Source organism: Dermacentor andersoni, chromosome 4 (assembly GCF_023375885.2).
Source record: "Dermacentor andersoni chromosome 4, qqDerAnde1_hic_scaffold, whole genome shotgun sequence".
Taxonomy (NCBI): domain Eukaryota; kingdom Metazoa; phylum Arthropoda; class Arachnida; order Ixodida; family Ixodidae; genus Dermacentor; species Dermacentor andersoni.
The window spans coordinates 150791878-150805163 of record NC_092817.1 but is presented as its reverse complement, the minus strand read 5'-3'; the positions used below and the strand labels follow the sequence as shown (position 1 = coordinate 150805163).

Below are 13286 nucleotides of genomic sequence, written 5' to 3'. Positions count from 1 at the left end.
TTGTTGACGCAGAGCGAAAATTCACGGAACCTGAGCCATAAACAGCTTCGCTGTAGAAGAACATACACACAAGAAAAAAAAACGATGCCGCGTACGTCGGTTTGATCAATAAGCGAAACCAGGAATCTTTTGTAGAAACACAAAATTCCTTATTACGGAAAACATCGGGGCACCGCACTACTGCTGTTGACCATAAACAGTGTTGACCATGAACAGTGCAATCATCATGCTTCAGACGAATAATTCGAATCAAAATCGTCCAGTGATCAGAAAAATGCGGGATGAAGATTCGTCCTTTGCAGCGTGCACGCAATCACTTACAACAACACTTCAACGCCTATGCTTAAAATGGTTGCCTGGTTAACTCCCACATTCTCGACCACTCCTTTTAGCGTAAACAAGGAACACACATTTGATTCTTGCAACCTTATTACAAATTTCACCGTTATTGATGCAAGCACGTGGCTAAATTCTACCAGTGAAATCACTACATATATTTCTTGATGACCTAGCTTCCACTTCGTTTGGATTTCACAGAATGTTTAAGAAGACAAGGTGGCGTTTTTTTTTTCTTTGCTGTATACTGTTTCCAATTTATTCCAGCAGCAGGTTAAGTAAAACAATCATTGCTGTGATGTGTCTTCAGAGCAGCAACGTACAAGATTAACTGTGCGGTGACGGGTGTATATCGGTCACTGTCATGCGGCACAATAGTACGAATGCGGCTTCTTGCAGATCCTAGGGGCATCTGGCTCGAGAAGCTCGCAGGCGAAGCCAAACAGATCTCGCTGCGCCTTCTCCTGAATTGTGCGGTTGTGTGCTCCGTTGACCTCTATCCACGGCACGTACCCGATTGGTGGCTTATGGTTCCGCGTCCTCATTCCCATGTCGTACAGAAGCTGGGTACCTTCGGGCCCACTGCTGCATCTGTCCAAGACACCCCAGTCGGTACCCACCTTCACGGCACACGGCTCCCCAGCTTTGGTGGGAACGTTCTGGCTTAGCATGCATGCAACGAAGTCTAGAAGCCTTCTGGTCGGGTGGACATACTTCACAGCGCACGTCTGCACTTCGTTGATGTAGCACTCGTCAGGTCCGTGCTGGCACTGAAATTTGACGGTACCGTTGGCGACTTGCATATGGGCGTTGCCGAAAGGTAAGATATCAACGTTGAGGTAGTCTTCGAGCTTGCCGTATGTGGGGTGGAGTTGGTGCAGGATGAAATCGTGGCAGCCAGGACAAAGTCCTTCGTAGTAGAGCGTGATATTCACGACTTTCTCGGAGGATGCGGAGCATAACAGAAATGCGACAGCAAAAGTCACCACAAGAAGTTCATCTCGATGCACACGGGATGACGGCATTTTCAGCAAGAACTCGTTTTCTAGGTGACACCGGGCGGGCAATTTTCTCTATGGCGGCAGCGGGGTATAGTCGAGCCCGCATCAAATGCGACGAACAAGTACCTGCACGGGAAAAGGTGCCTCTCGTCGAGAGTACCTTGTCATGTATCTTATCTAGAGGAGCGATGACCATGCATTGTGTCCTTCACCGTTATCGTTCCTTTGTGCTCGCCATCGAGAAGAAACGTCCTCGTGAGTACAAAATTCAAGTGGCATGTGCTCCCGCAAATGCGTAGTAGACTTTTCTCTTCACCTGGTGGGCAATTTCCCAGGTGTTTCTTGTGCGCCTAAAAAAATATAACACTGAATGGCCTGCGGCCTTTCCGCTGTAGAAACAGCGATGGCGCAGCACACCAGGGTCGCAACATTTCTTGCCCCGATTTCCTCGTTTCATGAAAAAAGTAACCAAGCCTGGCAGGAGATCTATTCACTAGAATAACCTTAGCGTAAACCTACGTGGGATTATAAATATCGTGCACGCAGCAGCGATTATCTATATGAACTATTTTAGACCAAGCGTTTTCTATTACTCAGCTGACACAGTACTTGGTATGAAGGGATAGCTGCATGCACATGACACCATACCCGGCCACATTTATTCGCTTCGCCTAGAAGAATGTGACGGCACCAATACAGTCGCAGCCACGCCACTAAAGTGCTGCATTTTAGTAGAATTCCATTAAGAAGGAAGGTCTATTGGTCTCCTATAAAGCAGAGATAACACTCGTACACTCAGAAACGAAGTCCAACGAAGAGAGACAGCACGCAAATCACATTATGTTAACCAACAAATATTTTTTTTTTAATGACGAAGTCTTTCGCGGCGAGCTAACACCACTTTTCCGGATCGCGTATGTTTCTAACACCTCTTTCATGAGGCGATCCCAGAGATACCGCAGCCTAAAGATGCGTGCCGATATATTACAATTACTGTTACTATTAGCTATTTTGTTACTGCGAGGGCGAATCACAGAGTTTTTCCCTTGTATTTTTTTAACCTAAATTACGTCTGTACATGTCAACATATCGATTCCAAACGTGGGATCTTTCTTGGACCGGCCAAGGCTTATCTGCCTGCAACTCCGTGGCACGCGGCTGCTGTCACTTGTTGAAAATGGAGGTCGTGCTTCACACGTCCACGGCGAACGAGCAACGAAGTGCGATTCGTTTTCTATGGAGCCAGGAACGAACGCTGTGATGTGCGAGATGTGTGAGGTGGTGTTGTGAGCTCGGCAAATGTACGTGAAGGCTTGCACGACAATGAGCGTTCGGGGAGGCCGCGTGCGTCACGGACTGACATTTCCGGCGTGGATGCAATGGTGAAAGCAGATAGGCATGTGTGCCTCAAGGACATTTCCAGGCAGCTTGGCATATCGCATGGGGGCGTTCCTGGTAGCACAGCGATTCACGTGCAACGAGGAAGCCAAGGCAGCAGTCCGACGGTAGTTCCACAGGCAGTCGGACAAATCCTACCACTTAGAGCTGCGATGGAATAAATTTGTGAACCGTTGTGGGGAATATGTGGGAAAATAGTGCAAGGTGCGTAAAATAGTACGTGTATTTTTAATTACCTGTATGCACCTAATTTTGGCTAATAAAAATTTGGGCAAATACTTTCTGATTCGCCCTCATACTACTGTTAATGTTCCCATGCAGGCATGTCCGCAAAATTACCTTTACATGAAACATCTACACAAAAACATAACTTAAAACATAACTCCTTGCCCATTGACATGTTTGTATTTGCGTGTGTATTGATTGATTTCGGGTAAGCGTGTAACATGAAAGCCACAATGTATCAAAAAAGGAAAAGAAAGACAGCCATGAAAAAAGAACAGAAAAAGAAAGAAAACGGCTGAAAATGGAAAAGAAAGGGAAAGGAAAGGAGGAAAAGGAAAATAACAGTGAAAAAAAATGAAGAACAAGGAAAGATATATAAAAGAAGATTATTCAAGGAAGCAAAAACCACCGTTCACTTAAATGGCCCTTATATTCTATTGTTCAAAATAGGTCTCATTCTATCTGTCCAAGTAGACAGTTCTTCAAAACATTCGATGGTGAACAAATGTGTTCAAATACCATAAATAAATTCACTAACAACTATGAGATACCCCTAGTTTTAGACAGCACATCTGTAAACGAGAAAATGTTCATGGACAGCAATGTTCATAGAAAAACAAGAATATAAAAACAATAAATACTGTAGAACAAAGAAAAAAACACAAATTTCCGCACCTTCCTTGGATGAAAATAAATTAGTATAATAGCAAATTAAAGAGCGGGAAATAAAGGATAAGAATGTAGGACACATCTGAGAATGATAAATCATGTACAAGTGACACTAAGTAAAGTATATGAAAAAAGTAAGCAATCACTAAAAAATTAGAAAAGAAAACAAAGTCTCCACACATCTACAAGACCACTCCGATAGTTTAAACCAATGCACAGTTATAAAAGAAAGGAATACCGATGGCCAACATTAATTAATTTGGCTCCATGGATGAAAAATAAATAGATAATCAATAACATAATCCATTTTAATCGTGACAGGGTGGGGTTCCAACAATTTCTCGTGTTTTTTTATTCCTGTAATAAAGTAAAATGGTCAAGCTAGAAGAACACCACAAAAAGATATCAGCAAGAACGTCAAGTCAAGATGAACAGAGCAAGAAAATACAGACAATTTCAAGAAGCCCAAGATAAACAGTGCAAAAAATAAAGTTTAAACCACAGAGTCTGTTAGTCAGCAGGAAATGTAATTTAAAACAAAGGTTCTAAAAAATCCTGCTGATCAAGCTCATTGCCGAGGCCTGCTTGCGCTGATGGTGATGGTACACTCTTTTCCTCCTAAATTCCGTTTGCCCACTTCCATATCATTTATTTCGTAATTGGTGTTTACCTGCTATGTTTCTATGGTCGGGCCGAGGCTTTTATTTATATTAATTTACTCGCCTCACAATAAAGCATGTCATTGTTACTACTAATGTTATTATTAGTACTTTGTCATTATTTAGCTGGAAATTGTAACAGGATAAAAAAAAATGGCAGTCACTTTAGCAAGCGCCAAAGAGGGTCAAGGCGAAAGCTTGCGAGCTCAAGAGACATTCATTAAATTACTTGATATTCTCATTCGAATGCGCTGTTACTTCTTACTACTTGATTTCTTCTACCAAAGGTCGTGGGTTGGAGTGCCTCAATTAAATCTATCCTAATTCACGTTGCCTTTTGACATGATGAGCGGCATCGGAACAAGACGTGAAAAAAGACGACGACTAACGCGAGAGCAGTGACACGAGAGCGAGGGACACTTCGGGAACGCTGACATGATGAGCGACATCGGAGCCAGCTGTGGAAGAAGATGACGAACGCGCCAGCGGTGCTTTTTTGGTTTGTCGACGATACAAATTGTTAAGAAAAAGACACCTAGAACTTCCATTCGCAAAATTAGGGTTAATATTATCACCTGAAATCATACTATCTTTCGGTGCGTCAGTTATAGGGGTCAGCCACAGGGACGTATTTGATGCCGTTTGCAGTTACATTCATTCAACAAAACGTATAACTCTTTAACTTTTGTCTTGTATTTTGTTTGTTCTTGTACGTTTTTTTTTTTTTTTTTTTTTTATCTCTCTTTCGTTATATTTTTTCTCATCGAATAAGTAGCACTTCAAAAGATTAGGTGAACGTTTCAGCACGCAATTCTTGGCCAATCCCCCAGCGTGGGTATGAGCCATAACATGAGGCCATCATCATCATCATCATCGGTGCCACGGGCGCGCCTCTGCACAAGGCGAGCTCACGTGACTTTGTGCGCCGAACGCTGCGTTTTCAAGGGCACCGCCTGATGAGGCATTCAAGGCTTTCGCCTTAAAAAATGTTGAGCATATCTTGCCGCGGAATTTTGTATCGTGACAGCAAATGCTTGTACTCTTCGCCAGCAGCCAACGTCCGAGAGTAAACAAACTCAACCCCACTCCGCGATGCCGGTACGCCTAGGGACAAACGCATACAACACGCGTTAAGAAACCTCCTCCGTAGTGCCTAGGCAGAGTCATATATTCAAGGAGCAAAAGCCCCCAGATTTTCTCTGTCGAGCCCGCTCTTAATCGCGCCTGCGCATAAACGGCTGGCGATCCCTCAAATAAACGTCTCGTGGGGAGCCCGTCTTGCACGGAACTATGCTTTACATATCACGTTTTAGCCATACCCTCCTCCTCCGCTTTCTTCCTCGTGCTCGCCGTCTCTCATTTCCCTCTGCGCTCCGCGTTCGCTCTTTCATTCTTCGCTGTGCTCGTTCGCTCGGTTACGCCGACGCTCAACGCAAGAACGGACGCTCTGAAAGCCGTTGAGTAAAACCAGCGATATCCCGGCCACGGCGGCCGAATTTCGATGGGGGCGAAATGCGAAAACACCTGTGTACTTAGATTTAGGTGCACGTTAAAGAACCCCAGGTGGTCCAAATTTCCGGAGTCCTCCACTACGGTGTGCCTCATAATCAGAAAGTGGTTTCGGCACGTAAGACCCCATAATTTAGTTTTTAAAACCAGCGAAGCTGAAACGTGCGTCCCCAGTGTTTACCACTGGGTTAATCCCTACAATTCATTAAACGACGGCTTAGTAGGCTGCCGGATTCTCGGTACGCAGTTGTGGCTTGCACTCGGCTGCACGAGTTCTTGGGCCCGGGCTGCAGCATCGGCACGGCGCAGACGAGCTCGTTCCCGGTTCTGCTCGCGGCGTCGCTTCGCAAGCTGCCTGCTTCTCAGGAGTACGTATGACGCGTGGCCTACCCATTTCGGAGTCAGAGAGAAACTGCTGCGCGCGTGCCTGGCTGCGACAGAGAGCAATGACGTCACTACTAGCGCCGCCAATCGCGTGCCTCTCTTCGTCTTTTATTTTTCGGTGTTTTCATAGTTTTCGTTGCACAGACGACAGACTGACGGACGCATAAATTGGCTAGCCACATACAGCTTTGCTGTAATAGCACTCCCTATTTCTTCTGAGAGGTGTGTGTGCTTTAGAGACACCTGTAAGTCCACAGATAAGTAGAGGTTCCACGTCATCGAGGATTGTTTTATCACGCAAAACAGTAGTTCATTCACTTATGAAACACTGTCGGTCCCGTAACGTTACTTGCGCCCCTATGAATGTTAACTGACGACAGAATGATGTCCAATGAACGAAAACCTGCGCCAAACTCCGGGGTGGCAGCCAAAGAAAGTTTCGAAGTTCACAAGGGTGCCAGTTTAGGTGAGTTGGTGTTCTAAAACGCTTTCATGAGTCAGCACAGTTCCAAAAGAGTGAAAGAAACAAGACGAAAATTTCGAAACGGGAACTGGACCATACAAATGTCTTACTGGTAACGGCGTGCGCGTATCATTACTTTCTCCGCGTGTACCTGCCGCATAACCACATTGCGGCAAGCGGGCAGTGCAGGATTACCGAGCCTTATTTTTGATTGTCATAGGTGGGGGATGGGGCCCGGTTCGGCCGGTGTCCCCGATCCCCCGCTACCAAAAATTCTGTGCCCCACTGACCCTGATTTGGGCAGTGGCGAGAGTCAGCACGAGGCCTCTTCTCTGGGTGCGCCCTGCATGATCAGCGTCAACCCGACACAAGGTACGTATACCTACATGGCAAACGCAGCCTGCACCCCTTCCGGTGCGGCCCTTCAATTAGCTCACGTAGTGTGAGTCACCCCGTACAGATACCACAGCACAACATGGGACTTAGAACAAAACGAGGTACTGGATATGTTAGCGTGCAACAGCGTGCACAGAAGCGCTTGTTCAGAGACACGTTTTTTCGCACATTCTGTTCGCTCGCGCGTAAAACGAGCCCAGAATATTAGCGATTCCGTGGCGACAAAACGAGAACCATTTTCGAAGCGCGCTTTCAGAGGTGCGCATGCATCGAGAAAGACGAAGTGGTAGGGCGGTTGTACATGTACTGTCTTAAACCTCCTTGTTTCTGTTTGATGATGATGATGCTGATCAAGGGCATCATCATCGTCAAACCTCCTTGGTTGTTCCACGCGAAGTAGCGCAAATGACCGCGGAGGTTCGGCCAAGAAATGGACGTCGTAAATGTAAAGGCATAAAATTTAGGGACTAATTCAAAAGTTTCTCTGTTTGTGAAATTTATCTGCAATTTTGGGGGATCAACCAATCATATGGCTCTATTATCTCTGACTGTGATCTACAGGGGCGCTGCGAGCGCCGCTCGCGTGGCGTCAGGGTCAGGACTCTCGCTTGTCGTCTGCTAGAGCCCTGGCGGTGTACGCGGGCCTCCTGCAGTGTTTCCGTTTGTTCTCTCTAGTTATCTATACAAACACACTTCTGGCGGTCATTTCGAAGAACAGTTTCCGTTGTTTTCGTCATGTAAAATATTTATGAAAATGTCTGAGCAGTCTCTTTACCAAAGGCAGCTTTTACGCGCTGCGAACTTTCATGCGTGATTATTACACTTTCAGCGTCAGTTTAGGTGGGTAATCAAAGTATAACCATAAAAACTAAGATCAAACATCTCAATAAAAAACGATGTATTTTCGTCGCATTTTAAAAAGCAGGTAACACAATGCCTGCCACATATAACTTCTACATTTGGCTTGATTTAACTCGTTAACACAGCCAGTTCAAGGTAAAACACCCAATTTTTCCATTTGATAACTGAAACGTCAGGCAGTAGCAGGAGAACTTAACTAGCACTGTAATCCAGATTCTGGCACCGTCGTCGACTGTTTGAAGTGCTTAATTAAAGTAGGTTGTTCGATGCCCGTTATGAGAGGAAGTAACTGAAAGAAACGAATTGCGACTGTCAGAAAGCTATCAGTACGCGGAGAGGCACTAAGGACATTGAATCCCTTTGAAGGCTACACGTTCACCTCGGGTCAGTGGTTGACAAATTTATAGTGCTTCAGGAAAAGTTATGACAATTTGTTTTGCAAAACCGAGACAGCTGCTCGGCCCAATCCAATGGGATACATATATGCCTTTGAGATCATACGGTTGTAGCCATCAAGAAGTCTAATCCTCATTAGTTGTTTGGGACATACTGGAAATTTAATAATTCGTTCAGCTGTGTGGTCAACATTTAGCACACTCAAAGAAGGATTGTGGGGTCCTTATTCGGTGGGAATTCGCAGGCTTACGAAGTGTACAGTCTTGCTTGTACCTAAACCAGGACGGTTCAAAACAAGGCGCTGCACAAGGTAGAACTAGTTTTCCTCTTTTAAGCAACACAAGGTCGGTTCTACTGCCAAGACCATAACGAAGGCACTCCAAGTGGCGCTGTAAAGTACTGATTCATGGCTTAAATTCGAAGTTGTAATGAACGGATAGATTTCGTCAGCTAGGTAACCGTGTCACAACCACGCCCAGTTGGCGCCGCAGTGAGATGAGTGTGCCGTATCGTCCAATGAAGGCAGCTGTAGGCCACTATGAAAGATTCCATCGCCTCTAAGGTATGTCGCAAAGTTGAAACAAGCATTGTAGGTGAACAAGCATTGTAGCCCAGATTATTAGTCTACTTAGAGACCACTTTACTAGGCAGATGAAAGTGTTATATAAAGAGTAAGAAATTATATTTTTGTATTGATGAAATGCCTTACAAATGCGTGTGTTACGCCAGCACTCTTAACTTAAATTTAACTTGCCATAACAAAACAATTTTCGCAGCCACATAGGAGACGCATTTATCTGTGCAGTGAACGAGAACCAACGAGATATGAGGAATCCTGAGAGCGTTGTAATGAAATAACCAACAAGAAAAAACAACAACTGGCTCTTCTTATAGGTATCCCTTGTATAAAATGAAGCTATATCAGAAGTTCTCGTGCAATTTTATTTCTGAAGGCTCATTGAAATAAGAAATATGTGTGCAATGTGTCATTGAAGAATCCTGTTTAGAAAAGTACTGATTGAGGGGATGTGAAAGAAATGCAGTGAAATGGGTTCTCAGAAAATCAACAAAAGAAGAACGATTTAAACACCTCAAGCACTTAGAAAAAAGCACTCATGAGAACTGAAATTCACCAACTTCATAGCTAATTGTGTCCTTCTGATTCTTGTTTTTCTCAAATTTTGGACATGAAACACAATCATATTTACTTTTCCAGTTTGAACTCTTAATACTGTAGCGGGAGGCCTTCACATTTAACGGCCTGAGACCTTAAACAATTCAGATGCGATAACTGCAGGAAGTCAATCTTCAATTTAAGCCACCAATTTTCCGGAACAAAATTAATGAATATTACAAAATTTAAAAAATTCAACTGTTAGGTTTATTACTATAACTTCACAAAAAAGAAGGATACACTTTTGTGAACTTCACTTAATATTACATCTAAAGCGTACAAAGGTTACGTGATATATATACAATGCTTTCATTTATACCGCTAATTTGTAAGATTTTTGTTCAACCCTCGTAAACACTATAATAATTTCATACAAGCCCTAAATTTAAGTATGTGTTTGGCGCAGCATAGCCTTAGCCGCTTTTGCGTCACTAAACCACATTTAACTAACTAACCAAAATTACATATAAAATCTGTCTGCTTGAGCCACACTCTAACAAATGCAATATATAGAATCGCGATAGTTTTTATTGGCGCAGCGTTATGGATTTGTAAGCTTCCTGCTTCTATTTCTCTAGCTTGCCGTTTTCCGGCAAGTTTTGCAAAAACAACGTTGAGGTCTGAAATTGCAATTGTGCTTTCTATAGTTGTGGGGTTCATCTCTCGAGTGCAGCGAATTTCATTGAATATGTGTACCGGTTGTCTCATGAAAGCACTTCTTCATTTTAGATTCATTTGCATAGGGTAATCAAACTTAGCCTCGAGCTAACGCTTCTTCTTAAGCAGAAAGCGTTTATATGAAGTGATCGGGGTTCAGGCATTCGTGAAGTATTTATTGCATGTGACACGCGCGCGTGTAAGAAGAGCCATAATAACGCCCTTTTCTTTTTTTTTTTGTTTTTTTGAGCGGCAGTTAGCAAGAGCGATGACATTGCTAGAAAGTTATTTCGTGCAATTATTCATGTCCAACTCTTCCTTTTACACATTACTATGGGGCCTACATTCGACTAGAGCTCACAAAACCAACGGAAGCTGGATTGAAGATTTCAGACCGCAGCCACCTTATAGGAGCGCTAACAATGTTCACATCAAATGGCAAGGTAGCTGTTCCGTACAAAGTGCAATGTGTGTCCTAAATAATAAAGGGAATCTTCCCGCTTTGAGCAAGACATTGTAGAAATTTTTACGCACCGAACGTGCGGAAATTGCAGCTTGAAAGCAGCAAACATCCGAAACGCCCTTGTGCCTTCTTGTTGAGTTCCGTTTTTAGCCCTGTTTGTTTTCCAAGTTATGTGCCCTCTAGCTCACCAACGCGTGTTGTTGCAACTCAGTTCCTAGCATGCACGAAGTAAGCGAGCGCGCGCAGCAGCCGAGCGCGCTAGGAGCGAGCGGCGTCCTGACCGTGACATCACTCGGAAGAGGGCGCCACACCAACTTCTCGCCGTGGAAGGGGCGGGTCATTAATGGAAAAATAATAATAATCGAGGTGCCGACTTCACAAAGCTTTGAATTATAGTAAGAGCTGTTTGTCACTGGCCGATCGCCTTCGCTAAGGGGCCATGCCGAAAATGTGTTTTCTCTTACCTGCTCTTGCTAACGCTTCCAGCGAAATAGCGTTTTTGGTGAATGCATGGCTTGGAATATGCCGTGAGAGAATATATTTAAACTGCGATTTGTATTTTACTGCGACAGTTGTTAAGTGCTCGAAATCGGGTTTGCCTTTTCCTTTCGTCTGTCCATTCCGTTAGACTGACAGCGACCGTCGTTGTCATCGATGGCACGCACGGAAAATTGTTGTCGTCGTTATGCCATGCCTCCATCCATGGTTTCGCCATTGCCCACAACGTGAAGGAACAGAGAATTCTTCACAACCACTCTCAGTAGGGTTCCAAACCATGTCATTTAACCAACGCGCATTTGGAAGTGGAACCCGCTAGTCACTCAACTATCACGCAACATTTTTTTTTCTTTTTTCTTTAATACATGGAAGACCACAAATGCAAACAGAACACACAAAAATTCAAAAGCACTGCCGTCCTGACTAGAAAGTACGTGAAAATCAGGTAAGTATGCAAATGGATTCAGCATCGCCTTCAAATCTGTTGGCTGCGTCTAAGCGGCATCCACACTCCTTGCACGGGCTGCAGACTCCCGGTAAAACAGTCTAGTAGATGTAGGGCTTTCAGCACGCCTATCACACATCCTGCTCGGCCAGATGCTGTGCAAAGGCCACGGAGCCCAATCATATCGTAATTTCTATCCCCTTTGTTTTTAAAGCAACACTTTTTTTCGCCTACGATTCCGTGGTTAGAAATGAACACGGCAGCGCCGGTGCTGCAAGCACGGCGGCGCATAGAAGCAAGCCTGCGAAGGCGAAGTGATGCTTAAAGACGTGGTCTGCTGCTGCGTGATTTCGGCCGGCGAGCCAGTACTTTTCATGAGCTCTGGCGTCACTGCGGCTGCGCAGGTTTGCTAACGATGCGTGGCCGCGTTCGCAGCACTGACTCAGCACGGACAGGGGCCACGCGCTGCCGTACGTGTTCCCGCTGTGATTAAGATAGTACTAATGCAAAGTCTCTCACGTTTACACGTAGGCATGATTCACACAGCCGTCATCCGCTCAGTGCCGTCATCGCCACGGCACCGGCGTACGTCTGGAAAGAGCGCTTCCTGCCTGTCTCTTCCTTAAAAACGGGACGCCAGCGACGTCAACAGCATCGGCCAGTGTTGACGGCGTCTTCTCCTAACGCGAAAGCGTGAAAGGTTCCCTAAACCACCCAGAGGTCGAAATTTAGTTGCGGTGTTACAGCTGTGCACGAGTCTGCAACGAACACGCATCCGCGATAATTTTTCGAAATGGTGCCGCAATGGCGGAGTTACACGCGTTTGATGGTCGAAACGGGGCCGCCGCTAGTTTCGCTCTTTCCTTCGCTGCTCTCCGTTCATCGGCTGGTCTCCTCCTCAGCAAGTGCCCCTCCAAATGTGACATGTCATACGTAATGGCCAACCAACGCGCTTTTCCAACGCTGTCCACTTCCCGTTACCGCGATTCCGCACTTCTCGGCCTTCTCGGCTACCCGCGGTGCCGGCCCGTGCTCCTGCGAAGCCTGCCCTTGTGGACTCTGTGTCGTCCGCACATCTAGAAATCCGTACGGTGACACGCTGTGCTCAAGTACCTGCGCTGGAGATGAACAGCCGCCGTCGCCGCCTTCCCCAGATCGCGGTGACGACGTGGGTTGGTACGTTGAGGCGGCGTGCTACGCTTTCCGCGAGCATGGCAACCAAACAGAAGGAGAGTTATACAAGTGAGCAAAATATGCGTTCAGTACAACATTACTACGTTAACTCACTGAAACAGCTCCAAGGCGCTCGAGCCAGCCATTGCGCAGGACGTCATCATGAGGCATCCGGTGCTGCGTCGTTTTGTTTTTCCCATCGGAGCTCTTGCAGCCAAACACCGCACACGGATGCTTTCTAGCCATCGCAAAACAATGTCGAACCCTCTCCGCATGGCTAATCAGACCGCTAAGCGCAACTGTGTTGGAACGCGAGCGATTCGACTCTTGCGTTGCGGGCCGTAGTTACCGCTTCGCAAAGTGCGCACATTTGAGCAGCACGACGAAGAAAAGCAGGGATCCCGCGTACCTGCTGGCAGACTAACCGGAAGCCGTAGATTCTAGTTCGACCAATCGACAGAGTCTGCTCCTGGTGACATCACCAGATGCACCCTGGTGACGTCACGACAAGCGCTGGTTATACCGGAAAGGCCCAGAAAGCAGCGCAAGATTCTTTTTTGTTTGTTTCCTTTTTTTTGT

The 13286-nt window shown here is 45.6% G+C and overlaps 1 protein-coding gene and 1 long non-coding RNA gene across 3 annotated transcripts in view; both read right to left on the bottom strand.

The window, feature by feature from the left end:
• LOC126537923 (uncharacterized) overlaps positions 1–13062 on the bottom strand; it is a 58897-nt gene extending 45835 nt beyond the window's left edge. For both annotated transcript variants that reach the window (XR_008613866.2, XR_008613867.2), the window contains exon 1: positions 12822–13062. This is a non-coding gene — a long non-coding RNA (uncharacterized lncRNA). The remainder of the gene's footprint in view (positions 1–12821) is intronic.
• LOC126537925 (gamma-interferon-inducible lysosomal thiol reductase-like) lies at positions 126–1481 on the bottom strand. The gene has a single exon (XM_050185044.3). It carries the CDS (start codon positions 1359–1361, stop codon positions 699–701), a length of 663 nt encoding a protein of 220 aa, XP_050041001.1. The 5' UTR covers positions 1362–1481; the 3' UTR covers positions 126–698.
• Positions 13063–13286: the final 224 nt, after the last annotated feature.